Below are 24,074 nucleotides of genomic sequence, written 5' to 3' on the forward strand. Positions count from 1 at the left end.
CTCGTTTAAGCGTTTGTCCTGAGAACATATTTTCTTACCTTTTTACATGCTCCCACCACCAGTTTCCCTAGAAACAACATCATGCAGTCATCCTACACTAAACCTGAAACATTCGTCAGTTACTGTGTGATAGCTCAACCGACGCAAAGCGAGACAGATTTCCAATCCATCTTTCGTCAGCTCCTATATAACAGGTTTGGCTTCTCTTATGCTAAATCCAACACTAAAGATTGCCTTGTTCAAATAAAAATCTGACTTTTCTCTGTTCCTAACACATGCAGTTTCCCATTCCAGGTCAGTTTTCATTTCCTGATAAAAGAATTTCTGTCCTTGTCAAGTTCATCTGCTAAGCTACATTAAGTGTAAAGACAAAATGCTTTTAAAATGTGGAAGACTTCCCTCCAAGTTTCCAGGTAAGAAGAAGAAGAAAGTCAGAGAGCCATTCTGTTTTGAGTAGCCTACTTCTTCCTGCTCCCATCAATTTATAAGCGGATGCAGCAGTAACAACGACAAAAATCTCTCATTACTGAGCAAGACTCCTAAGACTGCCCTTTCATACACTGCTATGCACATGCCTATTTGTTCTCCAGTTCATGTGCACTTTGTACAGTTCCCCAAAAGCCACACAAGCAATTAAAAAAAATAACAACATAAAACACTGGCCAACAATGTTATGATGAGTGTGTGTTGGAGTGTGTTCGACACCTAAGAGGTACACATTCTACATTACAATTTCTATTCTACATTACAATTTCTATTCTCTGGAGTGTTAGAACACCACTAACATGGAAAGAACTTATACGTGTCTCAACTTGTAGAGCAGTCTGGCACGGAGTTATCCCATGTGCACAGATACCTGTAAATATACAGTCCATGCCACAAGCACACAAAGACAGTAAGGTTCCTCTTCTGTGAGTAGAAATGCAGTGAAGCAGACGACTATTTCGCAAATCCCAGTTTAGAAAATAAATGCCTTTTGTTTTGACAATGCCAATCAAAATAGGCCTTGACCCAAGGAAGGGTTGGGCCAAATTAACAAGACCTATCAGAAAATTTCCTAATAGAAACATAGAAAGGGCAGAGTATATCTGCTGGATTTTCAGTCTACTGTCTTATTTTACTTGCTTTTCACTATATAAGCACTACTGTCCAGCTAAAACTATCATTGAGACCAGACTCTGAATAGGGTTAAGCTGGCAACTATAATGGCAACAACATTATGTTACCATGGAACAGCTCTGAAATGCTTCAAGGAAATACACATTTGTGTAGCTATTTTAGGAAAATCAAGATGCTCAGCTTTGGGTTCTCTTATACAAACGTATCTCGAACAATCTAGCTCGAGTAGATCAGTGGTTTTGCACATTACCTAAGAGAAGTCACCATATGTGCATGAGTAATGTTAACAAGGAGGACTGTGCCAAAAATGATTATTCAGTAGTTAGTCAACATTAAAATATAAACGGAACAGATAGAAGATTAAAAAGAATGTTAAAACAGAAAGTGACAGACAGGAACCTTTTTCATAACCACGTTTATTGGGTCTTTCTCACAACTCACCTGCTCATTTCAGATTTAAGGTGTAAATTACACAGAAGTGAAGCAGTCCATTGTCCTATATAATGCTTAAGGATCCCAACATAAGCTAGGATCTGTTTAGGGAGAAAAGAAGCTCCCAAAACAGGCACCTCAACCAAATTTATCTTCCTTTGAGGCTGGTGTCATGGGTGTCTGATTCAGTCAAAAGGAAAAAGAGCATGAAGTGAGCATCGCAATACTTGCTCTTACTAGGAGTATGACCTGATCCTTCTCTTAATTTCCATCCATTTTCAGAGTTTTTGAGACAGAACCTGCAGAAATCTCTAGAAGTAAGAAATATACAGCACCTTTTATTGAGCAATATAGTTTCCAGCTGCTGCAAGCAGTATAAATAGTATGTAAGCAGCTGACAGCATTGCTAACTGCTGAAGGAAATTGCTAGCTTTTTAAAATTAAAGTTCAAATGCTTTAACTGAAGTGGGAATCACACCCAACATGTAAAAACAAGCATAGATGTACAACTAAAAGAGAAATCATAAACAGAGTTCACAAGAGAAATTTATGAAGAAACAAATGCTACAAATTATAATTTCCCAATAAGCTTCATGTCCCATGTTCTAGTGCCAAACCAATTCCTCTCAAATCATGGCAACTGCACTCTCAAAACTGCTTGACCAATTCAGAATCATTAACAAATCCATATACAATTTCAGATTCAAAACTGTATTATACAAATAACAGCAACATGAAATTTAAGTGAGATACGCAAGAATAATCCATTCTTATTCCTAGTATATCTGTTGGCTCCTAAAAGGCAATGCTAAAAGGCAATGGAGCCAACAGTAGTTGAAACTTGGTTGTTCTGGCCATATAAGACTTGCTGTGCCAACAACAAATAAAACCCTGGCTAGGCTGCCACAGGGCAACGTCAAGAAGCATGACATCATATTAGAGAGATGTTCACTGGACAGTGATAGCAGATACGCGTTGAGAGCTGAGCTTCCAAGTGTCAAATCTGCCCACCAACTGAAATAATTTCTCTCAGGATGCCCCCCCCCCCCCAGTCTGTAGAATGCAGCTGGTTAGGACTAAGAATACAATCTTTCCTGTTGTGGCTCCTGCCTTTGGAATGGGCTCCCTAGGGAGGTCACATGGGATCTTCATTGCCATCATTTAGGTACCAAGCAAAAACTGTTGTTTTCCAAGGCTTTTGAGAATTGCTAATGTTAGCATTTTTAACTTGGATAACTTTAGTTTTACTATCTACATGATGCTGTCACTGTTCTCATTTGTTTATTTAATTGTTGTAAAATTGCACTTTATTTACTATTTTTTTAGCAGACCTGGGAACATGAAAAGAAATTAAAAGAATAAGCAGTATGGTTAAATCAACTGCTTCTGTGGCTTCCTACAACTATGTTTCCAGAATATACATTTTTCCCAGTTTTGTATCTACTTATCTATTCCACGAGCATATGCTTAGAATATGGTATGAAACATTCAATGGAAAGATTCTGAAATACTGACAAAACCAATTTAACAGTTTTAGGCCTACATCCACATACACAAGATGTTGCCCTTTCTTAAATAAAATGGAGAAATTGAATACACAAAGGGCCTCAGTACATCATATATATGTGTGGCTGTCTCTGGCAAGAGAAGACCTTACTACAGTAAGAGGGAGCTCTGCCAGAGCACAGACCAACAAAGTGACAGGCAGAAACACACAAAAACTGTTACCTATGCTGTACAGACAAATTAATAATCTCACTAATTAATAAGATGCTTAGGTTACATATCATATGTTTATGGAGGGAGGGAAGAATTACTTATCCTACAAAAATAGGTGTTTTTAAAAGCTTGCATTAAAAAACTACCAAAAAAGCCCTATGACATTTTATGCCCTGCTAGCGGAAAATATTGCTGCAACAGGTACACAAGAAAAATAAAATGAACAAGATTCTCTGCCCTCTAATACTAGTTTAATAATTTACTATGCTACTGAATAGTTAAATACAATGCTGCCTATTGTTTACATGGCACAGTTATTCTTCAGATCTGAAGCCAGCAATCCAACAATACAGAAACCAGCTACTCCTCAGGTCTGAGAGATCATTAAGTGTTACATTTGGCAAAAAAAACAAACCCCAATCCCTAAACTAAAAGCTGAGGAGGTGACGATGGACTGACTGGTGATTCCTGCCTCTCTGCAGCTTCAATCTTCGCAATAAGACTAGGGGGCTGTTTATTGCATGGTAGAGTTTCTCTACCATGAAGGGACAAAGTACCAAGCCCCTATTTCCTGCTCCCACACAGGAAAGGGAAGCAGAAGGCTGTGGAGAGACACTATGCAACTCTGAACAGCAGCCAAATCCCATGCACTCCACAGCACCCTTTCCTGCAGGCTACCCACAATCTTGTGGCCACAATTTTTGGCTGAGCTGTCAAGGCCATCCAAGAATTATAGACCCTTGTATTTACACTTTGCTGAAGTTAAACACTTAATTTGTGGGGCAAATGTATGGATGTGACCAACCAAGTAACAATTATAAAATAATGAGGTTATGGATGAACTGCAGGAAGATTAATTAAAACCAAGGTGCTGAACTGACATTGTGTTTGCATGAAAACTTAAACACATACCTTAAAGATTAACTTTTGTTTCAACTGAAAGTGGAATTCAGTGAGAAAACCAATTTCATCAGGGTTATTTAGTTTTTACATCTTAAAAACAGTTTTTGTTCATTAATCTGTTGTGCCCTTTATTATCAGCCACCAAAGAGAAAATACTTAATACTTCTCCATAGTTCTGCAACTTAGAGAGCTCAAGACAGTCAACCCAACTTCATGGAATAATATTCTCCTGGCAGGGAAGAGGTCAATATACTCCAGTACATTCCAGCTGGGATTCATGTGCAAGCCCTTCATGGTGGAATTTTCTTACTTTTAATTTTTACATCAGAACTTGCTGATTAAATTCCCGTTGGTTTTGAAAACAATTTAGTATGCATTACGTGAAGCTGCAGGTGAAGAGGGTATCAAACATTTATTTAAAATATTTCTCTCCTGCTCTACAGTGGTACCTCTGGTTACGTACTTAATTCATTTCGGAGATCCGTTCTTAACCTGAAGCACCACTTTAGTTAATGGGGCCTCCCGCTGCCGCTGCGCGATTTCTCTTCTCATCCTGAAGCAAAGTTCTTAACCCGAGGTACTATTTCTGGGTTAGTGGAGTCTGCAATCTGAAATGTATGTAACCTGAAGTGTATGTAACCTGAAGCGTATGCAACCCGAGGTACCACTGTACTTTGTACAGTACAAGGCAGGTAATATGAGAATAATCTAATCTAACTGAGAACCAACTCAATGGCAGCAACTTTCCATAATCAGGTAGTGGCATTTCCCAGCATCTATCAGATCCTTTTAGTTGGAGATGCCAGGGATTGAATCTGGGACCCTCTGAATGTAAAACATTTGCTCCATCACTGAGCTATGGCTCCTCCTCTATCTCAGTTGCAGCGTGATAAGAGTACCATTATAAAGAAATACAGCAGCTAGGATTAGGACAGAGAGAGGGAAATGGGAACTAGGAATATCAGATGCTAGCAAGTTGGTCTGAGAAGACTGCTTGGCTTGATATGCCCTACAAAACAATCTAAACCTCCATTTACCGTATTTTTCGTCCTATAGGACGCACCTTGTTTTTTGGGAGGGAAATGAATAAAAAAAATATATTTCTCCCCCCAGCCGCGGCTGCCGCCCCAAGCCTTGCGCACACCTGCCCAAAGCACGGGGCACCCTCCGGAGGGCTCCGCGTGCTTCGGGCTGCAGGCTGCCGCCCCAAGTCTTGCGCGCCCATTAGGACCTCCCACCGGGCGCGCAAGGCTTGCAGACACTCACCCGAAGCACGGGGAGCCCTCCGGAGGGCTCCGCGTGCTTCGGGTGGCAGGCTGCCGCCCCAAGCCTTGCGCGCCCGGCGGGACCTCCCGCCGGGCGCGTAAGGCTTGCGGACACTTGCCGGGGCTGCAGGCTGCTGCCTGCAAGCCTTGTGAGCCCGTGGGAACTCCCGCTGGGCTTGCAAGGCTTGCGGATAGCTTCCTGAAGCCTGGAGAGCGAGAGGGGTCGGTGCGCACCGATGCCTCTCGCTCTCCAGGCTTCAGCGAAAGCCTGCATTTGCCCCATAGGACGCACACACATTTCCCCTTCATTTTTGGAGGGGGAAAAGTGCATCCTATGGGGCGAAAAATACGGTAATCTCTGATATAACCTGTACATCCCCCCCCTCTCGGCAACCTCCCATCCAGGAAGTACCTAAAATAAGGTTCCCAGACGTCCCCGTTTCCCGGGGACAGTCCCTGGATTTACAAACCATCCCCATAGAAAATCCATTGAATTTGGAAAGTGTCCCCGGATTCATTGAACAAAATCTGGTAACCTTAACCTAAAATACAGGTAACTCTTCTTTTGGGAGGTACTATACAAGTTTCCCTAGAACTTAGATGGGCATATCAAAGCAACTACAACCATCACCTGATCAAGCAGCCTTTGCAACAAAACAAAACAAAACCTTTTTGGCACCCCATGACCTCTCCACCTTCAATAGTTCATTCTAACCTGCCACACAATATTAAAACGAGTCTGAGAAAAGGCAATCTTTTAGTGACTCACTACAGCGATCTTTTTTTTAATCTTCCGTTTGCCATTGCTACCAACATTTACTATTACATTCATGTGAAGTTACATTTCCGACTGCATTATAATGCTTTTGGCTTGGTTCCAGATATGTCTTGTGCTAGCAAAATGACCACTTCTGTTTAGGCAAATCAGATTAACCGAATTCCTCCAATTTTCCAGTTCTTCTGCTGTGCCCATCCAACACAGATCCAGAGGGTGCATCAACTCTTTGGGGGAGCACAGTGGACTGCAGTGGGAGAAGAGACAGGAAAGTCCTGCGGTATGAGCAGAGTTCTGCCAAATCTTCTCTGGATGCAAACATTACCACTTAGATAAAGTGTGCATCATCTCTGAAGTTGTGTGCACATGTCACATATATGTGTTGTTACTGTCCAGCATTCTTTGTCCTGTAGCACAAACGGAAGGAGTAAACAGATGCTTCTCTCATAATTAAAACAACTGATTTAACATTAAACTGCCTGACATGTGAGTAGCTCATTGCTCTTTAATGCAATTCCCCACAGACAGTGACATACTTTTGCTTATTGTTTTCACAAACTAAAGCTTTCTGAATGTTACATGAAAGCTTTCCAGGGGATCTGTGTTTATGTTAATTTGTTCCTTTGAAAACTGCTTTGGATTATTTTTTAAGATAAGCAACATAAAAAAAATCACCATCATCTGAAAAGCCAGTGATCCCAGTTGATTTTAGCCCTAGTGTCTGAAGAATACAATTTGTGAGGTTGCTCTGGGATCACATCCGACAGAAGGACAGACAGAAGAAAAGTGATGTGTGCCTAGTAAGAACCAGGAAGAGGAGGGGGAGGGAAACCCAGGAAGGAAAAGCAGGTGTAAGGCATGTAAACATTTTAGAAATATAAATTATATTTCAATTTGGTAAAAACAGTGTCCCCATTTTACCAATTATCTATAATAAAAGATAGTATGCAAATACTATTTTACACTAAACAAAATCTATTCAACTCCAAAATGCATATATGTACAGGAATACCAGCTGCATCCTTAGAAGATATGAAGATTTCAGGACGATATGTCAGGCAGTTTTCCAGAAGAATTCTAGTCATATTTACTCAGCAGATGCCTCACCAATTTATATGGCACTTCCTCTCAAACAAGTGTGCACAGGAATGCAACTTTAGTTTTAGAATTAGTCAAACTGTAATTATCAGTTATTCATTGCTGTTTATTTTTCTGGGAGGGCAAAATACATGCCCAATATTTCCGCAAAACATGCAATTCAAGCATTACAACTAGAAGTGGGGAGGCATGTCAGCACATGACAGAACAGAACAGATTAAGTGCCTGAAGTTTTCCCTTGTGAGAGATACACTTTGAGCTGAGGCTTATTGACTAGTGGGATCAATTCCAAAAACAAACTAGGAAAGGGAATCCCTGGAAGCACATTACATCATTGAGTAAGAAATCCAGTTAGAGAGCCTTAGCTAACTGGAATTCTCTCAGCTCTTCATTTCGTCATCTGAATGAAGGATCACAAAATTATTAAACCACTGTAGTCTTTGAGCTATGTAGGATGTCAAATATCAGGTGTGCAAATATGGACATTCACTTCTGGAGGTAAGTGAATGCCTATACCACATGAAACAAATGTGGCATAATCCACTATAAACATCTACGTAAGAAAATGGAAAATGCCTGCTCAGTGAAGTGCTTTAGGAATTTTCCTTCATACTCCATTAAAGAAAATGCTTTCCTTGCACGTTTTTAGTGCAGCTGAGGCCATGTTCAACTACAAATGAAACTGACCGCCTGTCTCCTGGACCCTTGCCCACCCTGTCTCCTAGGCAGGGCTAGGCAATGGGCTCCATGCGGTGGTGAATGCTTCCCCGTGTGAGGTAGTCTTCCTGGATAACCACTTAAAGTAGTGGTTATTAAACTGCTTATTAAAAAACCGACCATTATGGCCAATTATCACCCAGTCTCAAATCTTCCATTCCTGGGCAAGGTGCTTGAGCACACTCTAATCTGGAGGATGTCAACCATTTGGATCCCTTTCAAATGGGATTCAGGCTCCATCATGAGAATGAAACCACCTTTGTCACACTGGTTGATGTCCTCTCCTCCATGCTTTATAACATCTATAGGAAGATGGTGGGAAAGATCATCAGGGGGTTTGGGCTGGGTGTTCACCAGTATGATACCCAGCTCTACCTCTAGTTTAAATCAGAACTAGTGAAGTCAGTGAATGTACTCTGTGTCTGGAGGTGGGTGGAGGATGGATGGCAGTAAACGATTGAGGTTGAATCCAGACAAGACAGATGTACTGTTTCTGTGGGGGGGGGGAGGTGTGGGGGACTCCCTGATCCTAAATGGGGTAACTGTGCACAGCCTAGGGGGTAATTTTGGACTCACAGATGTCCATGGAGGCACAGGTAAATTCTGTGTTCAGAGTGGCTGTCTACCAGCTGCATCTGGTACCCCTGCTGAGACCCTAATTGCCTGCATACTGTCTCACCACAGTGGTACATGCTCTAGTTATCCCCTACTTGGAATAGAACAATGTGCTTTACGTAGGGCTACCTTGAAGGTGACTCAGAAACTACAACTAATTTAGAATGTGACAGCTAGATTGCGGAGTGACTGCCAGGATCATGTAACACCAATCCTAAAGAATCTACATTAGCTCCCAGTACGTTTCCAAACACAATTCAAAGTGCTGGTGCTGACCTTTTAAAGCCCTAAACAGCCTCAGCCCTGCATATCTGAAGGAGTATCTCCACCCCTATAGTTCAGCTCAGCAATGAGGTCCAGCTCCAAGGGGCCTTCTGACTGTTCGCTCACAAGAAGTGAGGTTACAGGGAACCAGACAAGGAGCCTTCTAAGTAGTGGTGCTTGCCTTGTAAAATGCCCTTCCATCAGATGTGAAAGGGATAAACAACTTTTAGAAGACATCTGAAGGCAGCCCTGTATAGGGAAAGTTTTAATGTTTAATGTTTTATTATGTTTTTATATTTTGCAGGAAGCAGCCCAGAGTGGCTGGGGCAACCCAGTCAGATGGGTGACGTACAAATAATAAAATTATTGTTATTATTACCTACAGGATATTTTTCTTTACCCTCATTTCCCTTTATGAACTAAAAGGTAACAAACAATATTAAAGAAGAGATAAACACATGGCCCTATTCCTTTGTCCATTTGGTCATGTGGGATTTAATTTTCAAACAATCACTTCAAAATTATCTAACATGCTGAATTTGTTACTGTGAGGGCTTTTTTGCTCTGGGAGAGTATAAATAAACATTGATATAGTTTATTTACTTCTCGAGGCAATGCAATAATTTTAAAAATAGTTTTACTAACACACACACACAGCTACAACTGCAGTGGGAAAAGAAGAACTATGAAAAGCTTCTTAGCAAATTTTTAGGCTACTGCCATCAGGGCTTGCAAAAAGAACAGTAAGCCTGCTTTCTCTACAGTGTTCTTTCATTAGGATACCTTTGGAAACCAACAGACAACACTAATCTTCAAAGAGGCTCAGAGTTTTCATTTCATTGAACAGATTAAATCAATTAAATATGTAGTGAAATGTTATTCACTAGCATTGTCTATCCTAAAAAAAATGCTAGAAGGTGAACACATGGCAAATTAGCCCCTAGTTTGCTTTGAAACATGATTCTACTGTGTACTGTACCAGAAACTGAATGGTACCTAATTCACATGAGCCTGAAAGGAATTTCACAGTTTGCCATGTGACATGAGCAGGCTGCTGTTTGAGGAAAAACAAGTCTAGTGGCCCCTTTGGACTCTCAGAACTAGTTTCACTATTTTTTAGATCCTACTATCATTCACAATCCGGAGGAACACTTGCAATCAAATTCACGTCTTTCAATACTAATCTTCCATAAAACTCAGGGCTGTTTTCACAGGAAACAGGGGCTGGGGATGAAGAAAGACTCCGTATTTCCAGCTCTTAAAGTCCCCTCCTCCTTTTTTAAGCTGCTTGGTCCATGGGATGTGTTAAAGGCAAACCCAAGGGGAAAATATTATATTTGTAACAGTTGTAGTTTCCCTTCCAAGAGCTCATTTGTCAATCCCCAGTTGCTTTTGCCGTCTTAAGTCTAGGGCAGTGTTTCCCAACCTTGTGCCTCCAGATGTTTTTGGCCTACAACTCCCATCATCCCTAGCTAGCAAGACCAGTGGTCAGGGATGATGGGAGTTGTAGGCCAAAAACATCTGGAGGCACAAGGTTGGGAAACACTGGTCTAGGGGATAGGGTTTCTATGAGGTAGCTTCAAAATGGAAACAATGCAAAAGCTGTAGGTGCCCAAATGGAACATTCTCTTTCATCCCTTTGTATCACAACCATCAGCTTCTACAAGGACCCGTAACACCTGCTGCAGAAGGCATTCCTTGTAGCATACAATATCAGGTTTCTATTTGGATAATATTTACCTAGCCCATGGACAGAACTGCTGAAAGGACAGATTAACTGTAAAGCAATGTCACCTCAAGACCATCAGGTCTCATTTGTCTCAAATCAAGCTTCCATGCAGTAAGGCTTTGTAATTTGGTATTGTAGGAGAATAGGGCAGGCTCAGTGGGGAGAAGAGGGTAGGACAGTTCCTCTTGAATGAGCATCCTTGTACAGTACAGGATGTACTCAAACGAAGTATAAGAAAACTAGGGATGAGACCATATTGATGAGATCTTTTATAACCAAAGTCCCCTAGCTTAGTTTTTGAAACCGTCTAGTCTTTTTACTACATTAAAAAAGAGAAAACACAGAACATTTCTCTGTGCTGTCCTACTAATAAAGAGAGGGCAAGGGGGAAAAACCCAAATGGAACAATGAACAGGAAGAAAATGTTTAGTCTACCGAGCTCAACAGTGCAGAACTGTAGCAACAGCAACAGGTTTGGTCAAACATTCCCATTGTCAAAGGCGGGGATGACATTCTTAAGCAAAACATTTCAAGATCCAAAAAGCAGTAGCTTTCTGCTGCTTTTCTCTGTCCAGGAGTATAGGTTGTTAGTCAAGGCTGCAGAAAGAAAGAGCTACTGGGTAAACACTGAATATACCTTGGCAGCAATGACCGAAGATGACCTCATATCACATCTACAACATGCATCTCATTACATTCATCTGCTTTCTGTTCTGAGAACTGTACAAATGAGAAGCCAGTTCCTAAGATCCACTAAGATGCAACCATTATGTTATTCCATGGATATCTCTGTAGGTCCATAGATACCATCTGTCAGACAGTGCAAGCCTCTACACAAACCTCCCTTCAACCTTCCAAGAGACAGTCATGGGTCTTTATGGGTCAAATCCAGGCCTCACTGAAGCCTACAGCAAGTGAGACACACAGAAAACTCAAGTGCATTTCTGGACTATGCTAGGAGTAGAAGAAGTAATGATAAATTAGGTACGTTAAAATATAAGATGCAAACTAGATTGTAGGGGTGCAAGTAATGGTTTGGGAGCAACCCTCAAAATGTACATTAATTCACAATTGCTATTTATAAGTCGCTTTGGGACACTTTTATGAAAAAATAATAATTGCATTTATTACTTGTTATTGCGTATTTAGGAGCTACATGGGTCTACACCTGCATTTACAAACTTTTACAAAAGTTTTGTGAAAGAAGGTTTATGCATAATCTTCACATTTTGCTACTGTTATCAGAGAAAAAATTACAGCAAAGTTACAGAAAATAGGGTAATCGCATGTGTAGACCTATATAACCACCCATAGGAGAGCATTTACTATGCACATGAGGTGTGTGCGTAACAATTATCAGAATTCTCCCTTGTTTTATGTTGTTTGAACAATCTTGCCCATTCTTCATAACACTTTTGAAGAGTACCACCAATACCTTGTGTAATGTGCCTATGATGGCCTTTTGGGTATGTAAAAAGCGTGAAGGTCAAAATACCAATGACTATGTTCTTAAGTATCCTCTATCCCCCCACCTCCATCCACTGAAACAAAAATCAGTGGGATAAACCAAAATTACAACTAATCTTCCTGTACAAAGAAAAGTGACTCTCCCCATCCCCTAGGCATGCTATTGCTAACAATATAGTTTTGCTCAGCCCCACAAGGCTCCAGAGGCAAGTCACAGCTTATGCATCTTGAGCAGTCTACACATCCAGTTAAGACCAATGTAAACATCAGCCCCACCCCCAACATATTAGCCTATTCTGCTACAACAGGCAAATTGTGTGTCCAGTGAAAAGTGTTATGGATAGAAAAAATAGGGTATCAAAAAAATTCCCTAAAAAGTAACATTATAAGGCTGAGCATACTTAAAAAACAGGAAGCAATATATACAGTTAACACGAACAGTTAACATAGAATGGACTTCATAAACCAGTAAGCATATTTGCCTAAAGATATAGTACAATATTCTAATCAGTTTTACATCTTATGCAAAGCCAAGCCTGTAAAGACAACTTTACTTCCACCTAGTTTGTCATTGCATCCCAGGAACTAGAGAGGCTATCCATCTATCAGACCTTCTCTTGAAGAAGATATAAACTATGAAACCAAATAAAGACAGAAAACAGTAGTCCAAATGTTTTATATCTGGGATGGCCAATTTAGTGCCCTCCAGATGTTTTGAATGACAAGTACCGTAAGACCCAGCTAACATAGACAATGTTCAGGAATAATGGGAGTTGTAGTCTACAACATTTGAAGAGCACCACAATGACTACATCTTGTTTAGATGGGAAGCTTGTTCTTTCACAAGCTCTTTTCTCCAGTCTTTAATTATCTCATAACAGAAGTTAACAAATGTTCTAAGATAACTGATTAAACAAGACTATAGTTAATGGAAGCTTACTCTAAATAAGGCATTTTAAATGTCTGACACAAACATGCTAAAAAATTATCTCTCTCTTATAACTATTATTAGTTATCCTATTCTGCTTCTAGATGCAAGAAAATAAGCGAAACTTAGTAGAATTACAGTTTTATTTTGACCCATGAAACAGCTGCATACTCAGCCCTTTCAACACAGGAGAGATGGAACAGACTACACAGTTCAGGTGCATTAGCCAGCCAGCCTGCATAATGGCATCTGACTGACAAGTAAAAATCATCTCCAGGAGACACCTTAACATAGATCTTACTCATCCCTTTGAAATACCTACAAAGTCCCTAAAAGCAATTACTTGAGGGAACAAAGCTATAATCAATAGAATTAATATCCTTCTCTAAGGAAATACTGAACTTGCACTTACCTCCCACTGTAGATTATAAAACGCTGGTCTTCCGCTCTTCCTGGGGGAGAAAAACAAAACCGGTTGACTATCAGTAAACCCATCAACCCAATCTATTATCTTAAGGAAGCTGTATTCAAAGTTGAATGTACAGATGCTAATATGGCAGCTTTTCACACTCAACTTCAAAAGCCTACATGTTTACATGAACACAATGTGTGCCAATGTACGTCCACTATACAAGCTCTGTAGGTGGATGTCTGCATGTGCAATGTAGTCGAGAGGTTGCATAACCTGCAGATATCAATGTGTCCCTACTAAATTTGCCCAGTCACATTTCCCACACTGTATCATGAGTTAATGTGTTAAAAGGAGGGTTCCCAAGCACCAATTGAGAAAGGGATGGCAGCGCAGTGAGGGACTTTGCTTAGAAAGGAATCGCTTCGACATCTCGGAGATCAACGCAGCACAAACCAAGAGATGTATTGCCAACTAGAAAAGGGGTCTCCTCTCTTTATTCTGAAGGTGGGCAAAGCGTGCTGCCAATCCTTCAAGGAAGGAGTCAACCTCGAGGGTGCAATGAGAGGCCTCAAGTACCTTGGGGGAAGAAATAAAAATAAAACACCAGTAGGTGCAAGCTTGAAGCCAGGACATCATCAGATGTCTTGTAAGCAGAATACACAGTGAGGCGATGTTTTGTGGCGGTGTTGTTTTTTGATGAAAACCGCCCCGGTAACAACTGTGAGATTTTGGAGAAGGGAAGCTTTGCCTAAAAGCCAGCGGGTGGAGGAGTGAAATAAAGCTTTGCTTTGGGAGGAAAGGAAACCCGGTCTTGGAAGAAGAGGGAGGAGGGCAAAGAGAAGAAGGGGGGGCGGGAGAGAGAGAGAAATGGTCACGTCAGAGAGGCTCCACTTTGCCAAGGGTAAGGAAAGGGCTGCTGCTGCTGCTGCTGCTGCTACCTGTTTATACTGTGGCGGTGCTGAGAGGAGGCTCAGAGCCAGAGCGGCGAAAGGAGGCCGAAGAAACACCTGCCTGCAACGGGGCGCAGGAGGAGGAGGAGGAAGGGGCAGCGGGGGTAGGAAGCTGTCACAGCCGAGAAGCGGCGCCTCAGCCGCTTCCGAAGCCCCCCGTCCAGTCCCTTCCCCCCATCCTCCCTCACACCGAAAGCGAGGGACGAGAAGCGGGGAAGAGGGAGAGGCTCGCCTACCCACCTGCGGGAAGGACCGGCGTCAACCGCAGCAGCCTCTCGCCGCCTCAGCCGCCGCCACCATTACTGCTGGCGCTGTTGCTAATGCCTCGCTTTCTCCTTCTCCACAGCTTCCCCCTCCCCCCGCCGCCGACCTCCCCGCGCTCACTCCTCCTCCAGTCCCTGTTAGCGTCTCCGGCAACGTAACAAGGCGTCCGCCCATTGGCCCGCCCCAAGCAAGCGCGGCATTCATTGGCTTCCCTCCGAGGGGCGCGCGGGGAAGACCTTACAGCCAATGGGAAAGCGCGGCGCCGCTCACAGCCTGAAGGAAAAGGGGCGGAGCTTCCGAACCCGGAAAATGCCGCCTCGCCTTTTTTCCTTAAGCGGAACGTCTTGAGCTGGGCTAGGTTTCCCTGACGAGCTTGGAAAGAGAGGACTGGCTTCCGCTTCCGGTTAGGCTCCCTGAAGTCCTGCTGAAAGGGGTCACCGAGCCTCGAGGTATGGGATGGTACAGGTTCCTCTTGCTTTTAACGTTTGTTTCTCCGCCCCCCCCCCCGCAGGCTCCCCTTTTATGTTCCCTTCCGAGACTGGGAAGCCTTGCTCCTTGCCCTAGTCATCAGGGTCACCGATAAAAGACGCAAGGCTTTCGAGGCGGTGGTTGGCTGCACTTCGTCCTGTTCTGAACGGGGCTACTCAATACATCACGGTAGTTGATGCATCTTGAAATCAAAGGCATCTTGGTAGTCCGTTGAATACCTTTAGTAACGGTCGGTCGATTAAGCAGATCTAGCTTGCAGGGTTGTTGGGGAAACCCAGCCAGGTGGGCGGGGTATAAATAAGTTGTTATTATTATTAGGATAAGGTAAAGGACCCCTGAGTTTTCTTGGCAGGGATACTGGACGGGCTTGCAGGTTCCTGCTCCAGGTGGATCACGTTTGGTCAAAACTCTTCACTATGACCTGTCCATCTTGGGTGGCCCTGCACGGCATAGCTCATAGCTTCTCTGAGTTGTTCAAGCCCGTTCGCCATGGCAAGAAAAGCAATGAGAAACCTAGACAGCATCTTAAAAAGCAGAGACATCATCTTGCCAACAAAGGTCCGTATAGTTAAAGCTAAGGTTTTCCCAGTAGTGATGTATGGAAGTGAGAGCTGGACCATAAAGAAGGCTGATCGCTGAAGAATTGATGCTTTTGAATTATGGGGCTGGAGGAGACTCTTGAGAGTCCCATAGACTGCAAGAAGATCAAACCTATCCATTCTGAAGGAAATCAGCCCTGAGTGCTCACTGGAAGGACAGATCCTGAAGCTGAGGCTCCAACACTCTGGTCACCTCATGAGAAGAGAAGACTCCCTGGAAAACACCCTGATGTTGGGGAAGATTGAGGGCACAAGGAGAAGGGGACAACAGAGGACGAGATGGTGGGACAGTGTTCTCGAAGCTACCAGCATGAGTTTGACCAAACTGCGGGAGGCAGTGGAAGACAGGAGTGCCTGGCGTGCTCTGGTCCATGGGGTCACAAAGAGTCGGACATGACTAAATGACTAAACAACAAAGGACCCCTGGATGGCTAAGTCCAGTCAAAGGAGACTCTGGGGTTGAGGCGCTCATCTCGCTTTTCAGGCTGAGGGAGCCGGTGTTTGTCCACAGACAGCTTTCCAGGTCATGTTGGCCAGCATGACTAAACTGCTTCTGGCACAACGGGACACCATGAAGGAAACAAGAGCGCACAGAAACGCTGTTTACCTTCCCGCCGGAGCGGTACCTGTTTATCTACTTGCACTGGCATGCTTTCGAGCTGCTAAGTTGGCAGGAGCTGGGACAGAGCAACGGGAGCTCAACCTTTCATAGGGATTCGAACCACCAACCTTCTGATTGGCAAGCCCAAGTGGCTCAGTGGTTTAGCTGTGGGGTAACCCTGTGTATGTTCCTTAGTGGAAGGGCATGGCATTCTTAGGATACGGGTGTTGGGAGAGAGAAAGCAGAGAGAAAGAAAACCCAACACCTGTCGAGTTATATGTGCACCTGTGCAGGAGAACAAAAGAGTTTCTGGTGGTGGTGTCAGAGAGAATCACCGCAGTGGCTGCTCAGCTGAAACTAATGTATACACAGACACACAAGGTAGAGCTGTCGGCAGGAAGCAAAGTAAGAATGAGCAGTTCACCGACAGTGGACAGTCCTGCTCTTGGACGTTTATGAATCACAAAATTGTGGAGATGGGGAATTGCATTGCTCATCATATCACAGATACTCATATCAGTAGCTCAACTATTTTGTACATATTGGTACCGCTACTGATGCAGTTATTATATTGTAGAAAATTAGCTTTCTCGCTGCTGGGTTTTTTTTTTGGGGGGGGGGGAGCAGACACATATTGGTTTGAACTGAATTGAAATGTATTGTTTTGAAACTGTATTATACAAACCTCAGAAGTACCAGCTCGGTTAAGCAAGTCTGGATCCCTTGCAACAAAAAGGCATAACTGTGTAGCTGATGCATCTATCTAGAAAGGCTTTGAAAAATGTATATTCTGTGATGTTCTGAGTCCTTCAGTCCTTATTTACATCATAGTCTCTACTGATCAGAAAGTCTACCAGTATGCCAGCCTGACAATTAAGTTCACAAAAGTTCCTAGCCCATCTGCTTGCACATTACTTATGTTTGGTTTCCTGTGACAAGCAAGATTCTCCTCCAGCCACCAGACAAGGAGCTATATTTGTGGCTGTATACCAGACTTTAGTTTTATTTACAGGTGAAGGAATTCTTTAATCTTGAAATTAGGGTTGCCGTTAGTTTAGTAGTTTGATAATGTCGGCTGACCACCTATGCTGAGTGCAGTCAAGGGTTGTAAAATATTCCAAGATTGCTGCAGCATAGGTGGGTAACTTTTTAAATATCATTATGGTGTCCTTTGCTAGCAAGGGATGCTGCTTGGCTCTGCAGCAATCTGGACAAACAAAGGAGCATATCTACTGTAAGTTGCTCCTGCTGCTGCCCTGCTATAAATGAAAGCATCTCTAAAGAGCAGTCATTAGTGGCAAAAGTTGCTGCCTAGAACAGCCTGCTGATGTTTGACTACTGCCAGCAGTGCTGGTTATCTGGAAAACATTAAACTGGAAAGTTTGCTATGCAAATTCTGGGAATTTGCATCATAAATCATTAAGCTTCCTTTGAAAAACTTCCTGGTGCTGAGTGATCACATTTTGCATGTTTGTTTTGCTTGCGTTTAGTAAACAAAGTTTACAGCTTCAAAATCATCACTCTTGCCTAAAATGCTATTTGCACTTGGCATGCACTCATTGTTCCTAATTAACTTATGAAACAAAGTTTTCCATGGAAAAGTAAAGCACTGGGAGGGGGGGATGTGTCCCTCATGTACTGGCTACTGCCTACATAGTACAACTGCATTTAAAAACTCAATTTAAAAAAAGAAATAGTTGCGGTTTGCTTTCTTCCAGTTTTCTTTTCATCCTTTTTTTTAATGTTACTGCACCTAGCGTATGGGGATAAAAGCCAAAGAAAAGAACTGCTATATTAATCATTTTATATTATTTTGGCATTTTATAATAATTCATTCCATTTTAAAAAAAAACTTGTCTGTTGTTGAGATATCACATTAACTCACTTGCTCTTTGTATTTGGCATAAGTATCACACTTGCTGATAATGAAAACACCTTTCGTTGTTCAGCTGTGTGATCCTATATGTATCTGCTCAGAAGTAAATCTTGGTGTTTTCAGTGGTGCTTACTTCCAAGTAAGTATTATAGGATTGCAAGTTCTTAACCTGAAGCACTATTTCTGGGTTAGCAGAGTCTGTAACCTGTAACCTGAAGCGTACGTAACCCGAGGTACCACTGTTTTAACAATGAGGCCGTAAGTGACTGTGGAGGCCATCTCTGGACCCACACGTCCTTGGTTTCCGGGCAGGAGGTGATCACAGTGTGGATTTGCCAAGCGTGCCTGCCTCTTAGCACGTTTCTCCCTTTTGTCCTGAGTTTGAGCATCTTCAAAGCCCATGACACCTTTGGTAAAGGCAGTTCTCTAACTGGAGCGCTCGCAGGCCAGTGTTTCCCAGTTGTCAGTGTTTACACTACATTTTTTAGATTTGCCTTGAGACAGTCTTTAAACCTCTTTTGTTGACCACCAGCATTACACTTTCCATTTTTAAGTTCAGAATAGAGTAGTTGCTACGGAAGGCATCCGCACAACATGATCAGTCCAACGAAATTGATGTTGAAGAATCGTTGCTTCAAAACTGGTGATCTTCGCTTCTTCCAGTATGCTGACACTATTTGACCAGTCAGATGCAAGTGCATTATTAGCATTAGGCAGGTGGAGGGGCAGCAGACTTGAACACGACAACAGGGAATATTAGTTGCTACTCATATGCCAAAAGCTAAAATGTTACCCTTGGTTGTTGTCCTAAATAATTCATTCAAGGACTAAAAGCCTTGTTGGGGCACATCATGCCTTGAGAATATAAATGGTCATCTAAAATTTATTGAAGTACCCATTAAAGTATTTTTTTCTGATCTGTCAAAAGAATGGGAAGACGCCAATTCATTCATTCCCTTTTAGTTTCATTGTTCTGGGTCTCACTCTTGCAAAGTCTTTTCTATGTGCTTATCTAACTGCTGAGTCAAATGAGTACCGTACTTTCAAGAGCAGAATGATGATTATGTCTTATGTACAGATCTGGAGGATGACTAATGCAAGTCAGTACATCTTGTTCACAAGCAATAGAGGCTCCATGATCTTGTACAGCCGTTCTTGGAATGCAAGCCGTTTAAAAACTAATTTTAGAAGGAATTGTAATTAATAAAGTTTATTAAAATGCAGTTTATTGCAGCTTTGAACTGCTAAACACAATTGGTCTCTTAAAAATGGGAAATTTCCTCATTTGACTGGAGATAATTTTTAAAGTTGCATTTTTGTACAGTTTCTTTATTTTCTTTCATATTTCTTACTGGGTTGTTATTTTAAAAAGAAGAAAGTTTTATTTGCATGGAAAAGTGAGTTCCCTGCGATCCATATCTTTGTCACATTCTAGTACGTAGTATGACCAAGAAATTGAATTCAAAGCATTACCAGATAGCAATGAGCTCAGGTGGCTTCCATTTAGTTTTATGAAAGAAAACTGATGCTGGTACCAGGACTACAGAGGGATGGAAAACCCCTCACTCAGTAAACCGTGATCATTAATATATCACTCTTCTTTCTTTCCAAAAAATATAAATAAATGGTGGTTGACATTTGCTCCCATGGGGCGCTCATCTTGCTTTACTGGCCGAGGGAGCCGGCGTACAGCTTCCAGGTCATGTGGCCAGCATGACCAAGCTGCTTCTGGCGAACCACAGCAGCACGCAGAAACGCCGTTTACCTTCCCGCCGGAGTGGTACCTATTTATCTACTTGCACTGCGTGCTTTCGAACTGCTAGGCTGGCAGGAGCAGGGACCGAGCAACAGGAGCTCACCCCGTCATGGGGAATTGAACCGCCGACCTTCTGATTGGCAAGCCCTAGGCTCTGTGGTTTAACCCACAGCGCCACCCGTCACCTTACTGTCACTTAAAAGTAGGTGCAGTTTTTAAAAGTTGCATTTAATCCAGATGTCTTGCCTCAGGGAAGCACCCCCATTGCAGGGGAATCATTTCCATAAGTGTCAATGAGCCTTTCGTGAATTAAGTTCTTGCAATGTGAAGTGTTGTGCGAAATATAGTTGTATTGAGTGTCATTGTAAATACTGAATTGTACCTTTGACATAACCTCATGAGGAGCATGACCAATCCCTCTACTCCTACTTCCATGCAGTTTTTTTAATAGTACTTCTGTATAACCTTGGCAATACTGTACTGCTGGAGCATTCAAATAACTAGAGTTTTGACTCTGCACACATTGTGTGTGTGTGTGTGTGTGTGTGTCTGTCTGTCTGTCTGTCTGTCTTTCTCCTCCCTTAGCCGTAGCTTGTCATTTAATTGTCCTCAGTTAAATTGTCACAAGGAAGGCTTTCAGGGTAGACGCACCCACCCACCCCTATTTATATGTGATTTCAGGAGACAGTTTTTCCAACTCGGTTTGCAAAAGAGAACGATGGGGGAGCAAAACTGTTCTTCCCATCTATTCTGCAGCAAATGCTAGAGGGTGTCAGATGCTAAGTCGTGCTTGTGCAAATAGAGCACTACTTAAATGTTCTGCTCAAGTGCTGGGTGGGGGTGTTCCACCCAGTTCTTAAAGGGCCTTAGCCAATTAGAGTATTCTGAACTGCTATTATGAATAACTGCAGTCTGCTAAGGAATACTTGACACATTTCTTATGTGGCCATTGTGTGGTGGGTGGTCAGTTTCCTATTATTTTAGAAAGAGAGAAGCTCTGAATGCAGTTTTATAAATAACCTTGTAAGAGCTGCTTATCTTTTCTTTTCAATCTTTCTCCAGAAGCATGGGGCATGGTCATGAACATGGCCCGGTCAAAGTGGAATATCCTGATCCAAAAGTATGGAAGGTAGAGGGGACTCCCTTACAGGATATCCAAGAAAGGTTGGCTCGGCGTGGTCTGAAGGATCCATGGCTTCGGTAAGAGCTGGCAAAAATACGGCCTTTCACTTGCTTTCATCAGCCACAGACTTATGTATAGCAGACAATACCCTCCTTTTACAAGAAAAGATCCAAACCCCTCTAAATAGGTTCAGGTTGTTTTTTTAATGTCCGTTCAGGAACACAATCCTCTGAAATACTTAGGATTGGTGTGGAGAACTGTCTTCAGCCCAGGGGCTACATTCCCTTCCAAGGACCATATGCTAGTGATGGGGGAGATCAGAGGCAAAAGAGGGCAGAGGAAAGAATGTACTTTTTTCCTTTGTACAGTAAGGAAGTTTATACAGGTGGTACCAAGTGAGCCACATAAGGGACGTGGGTGGCACTGTGGGTTAAACCACAGAGCCTAGGACTTGCCGATCAGAAGGTCGGCGGTTCAAATCCCTGTGACGGGGTGAGCTCACATTGCTCGGTCCCTACTCCTGCCAACCTAGCAGTTCGAAAGCACGTCAAAGTGCAAGTAGATAAATAGGTACTGCTCTGGCGGGAAGGTAAAACGGCGTTTCCATGCGCTGCTCTGGTTTGCCAGAAGCGTCTTAGTCATGCTGGCCACATGAGCCGGAAGCTGTACGCCGGCTCCCTCGGCCAATAAAGCGAGATGAGCACTGCAACCCCAGAGTCGGCCACGACTGGACCTAATGGTCAAGGGTCCCTTTACCTTTACCTTTATGAGCCACATAGGAGTTTTGCAAGGCAGGGTGCTGTAATATCTAGGGAAGGGATTGGATATTCTTGGCAGTGTTTCTCAAACGTGGGCGCCCAGCTGTTGTTGGACTACAGTTCTCATCACCCCTAGCTAGCAGTGGTCAGGGATGATGGGAGTTGTAGTCCAATAATAGCTGGAGACCCAAGTTTGAGAAACACTAGCCTAGCAAGTGTTCCCAGGATAGCATTCAAGCATGTTAAAGAGCTGTCCTTTCAAATAATTCATCATTCTAAAGTGGCATCAGAAGCTCAATGATTGCAGTAGACCGGCAAGGAAAATTATATGGTTGCTTGTGAATTATAGCTGAATGGATTCTTATTAGAGACCACAAGCAATAAACACAACCTGTAAGCAAAACTGATAATTAAAAGCCACAGATCTCACAAAAAAGTCTAACTTAAGAGTAGGAAGGAGAGATGGGAAACTTTGTTTCTGTGGACTCTCTTTGCTATCTTAACATCCAAGCCATTTTGGGCATCCCCCGCCCCACACTCCATCCCACATTATTCAAGGGGGGGGGGATAGACCATTCAGAGATACTTTGTGGGGGTTGCAGAGAGGAGAAGACAAGAAGCTTTCCTTCTATGAATTTCCTTAGGTTAACTTCTGTAAGAATACAAGCCTGAAAAACCACAACACTTTTCACTGTAATATTGCTTCAGGATATGTCATTAAATTTGTAGACCAACATAGACAGTTGTACAACTTGACTTTTCATTCATCTTTGTTGTTTTTGTCTTGCCTCTAGCAACGAAGCCTGGAGGTATATGGGCACCTTTGCAAAACCTGTCACTATCATGGACGTTCTCCGCAAAGGATTCAAATGGGGATTCACAGCCTTTGTGGTAGCTCTTGCGGTTGAGTATACATTGTTCCCTCCAAAAAAGGATAAGGGCCAGCACTGAGGATCCTCTCTTCCAAGCTACAAATCGATTGCTGTATTCTGACTTTGCATGAAAAGATGCATATTAAAGTTCTTCAAAAAGGGCATTGTGCTGTCATTTTCTCACCTCCCATGGGGAAGGAAGGGGTTAAAACGTATCACACATGGATTACTATGCCGTATTGGATTGTCATGGCAAAGCAAACTATGTCTGCCATTGGTTTATTTTTGTCCTAATAGCTTTCTGTTCCATTTGACTGGCCCAGAGACCAGGAGAAGGAACTAAAAGGCCAACTTGTAGACTTGAGGACTCCTTTGTGTGCTGCCACCAGGAAGTTCTTGCCTATGAGCATACTCCAGATGGCTGCCGTAGCTACTATTATTTGCATTTATATCCCACACGATCCACCCTCCTCCTTTATCTTTACAACCGCCCTATGAAGTGGATTGGGTTGAGGGAAGGTGACTAGCTCAAGAGAACCCAGGGGGCTTTGGAGCCTGAGTAGAGGTTTGAAACCAGATCTCCCACCATTAACCACTACTCTACCCTGGCTTTCTTCAAAAACAACAACACACGGATGTATGTTCCAGGCAGCCTCGGGGCTTGTGTTTGCCTATTGCTGTACGGCCAAAGATCTCCTTACACTACAACAGCTGAACGGAATGCTGCCCTAAGTAAGGACATTTATATAAGCCTAAATCAACCCTAAGGGACGCAGGTGGCGCTGTGGGTTAAAGCCTCAGTGCCTAGGACTTGCCGATCGAAAGGTCGGCGGTTCGAATCCCTGCGGCGGGGTGCGCTCCCGCTACTCGGTCCCAGCGCCTGCCAACCTAGCAGTTCGAAAGCACCTCCGGGTGCAAGTAGATAAATAGGGACCGCTTACCAGCGGGAAGGTAAACGGCGTTTTCGTGTGCGGCTCTGGCTTGCCAGATGCAGCTTTGTCACGCTGGCCACGTGACCCGGAAGTGTCTCCGGACAGCGCTGGCCCCTGGCCTCTTAAGTGAGATGGGCGCACAACCCCAGAGTCTGTCAAGACTGGCCCGTACGGGCAGGGGTACCTTTACCTTTACCTTTACCTTTAAATCAACCCTGAATCTCATCAAACTGTTTCACTCTCCTGTTGCAGGGTTTCTTTGCTTTTAAGCTCCAGAACTTGTCTACTGTTTCTCAGTAGCCATCTTGTCCCCAGATTTTCAAAAGCACAAGGCAGTTTAAATTTTGGTAAACCTGGATATAGAGTCAGCTTATAATGCCTTGCAGGAGACAGTGTGGTGTAGTGGTTAAG

The 24,074-nt window shown here is 43.0% G+C and overlaps 2 protein-coding genes across 3 annotated transcripts in view; one reads left to right on the forward strand and one right to left on the reverse strand.

Moving 5' to 3' along the window:
* Positions 1 to 14,811, reverse strand: part of HYCC2 (hyccin PI4KA lipid kinase complex subunit 2) — a 49,794-nt gene extending 34,983 nt beyond the window's left edge. The window contains exons 1-2 of one of the 2 annotated variants that reach the window (XM_083709206.1): positions 14,634 to 14,811; positions 13,444 to 13,483 (exon numbers count right to left, since the gene is read on the reverse strand). The gene's annotated coding sequence lies outside the window, so the exon portion shown is untranslated. The remainder of the gene's footprint in view (positions 1 to 13,443; positions 13,484 to 14,633) is intronic. The other variant, XM_083709207.1, reaches the window with a different exon arrangement.
* A 154-nt stretch (positions 14,812 to 14,965) lies between these two features.
* Positions 14,966 to 22,891, forward strand: NDUFB3 (NADH:ubiquinone oxidoreductase subunit B3). The gene is made up of 3 exons (XM_083715627.1): positions 14,966 to 15,106; positions 21,044 to 21,178; positions 22,654 to 22,891. The coding sequence occupies exons 2-3, from the start codon at positions 21,045 to 21,047 to the stop codon at positions 22,808 to 22,810; spliced, it is 291 nt and encodes a 96-aa protein (XP_083571753.1). The 5' UTR covers positions 14,966 to 15,106; position 21,044; the 3' UTR covers positions 22,811 to 22,891.
* The last annotated feature ends 1,183 nt before the right edge of the window (positions 22,892 to 24,074 follow it).

This window comes from Podarcis gaigeae (genome assembly GCF_964106915.1).
Source record: "Podarcis gaigeae genome assembly, chromosome: 1".
NCBI lineage: Eukaryota > Metazoa > Chordata > Lepidosauria > Squamata > Lacertidae > Podarcis > Podarcis gaigeae.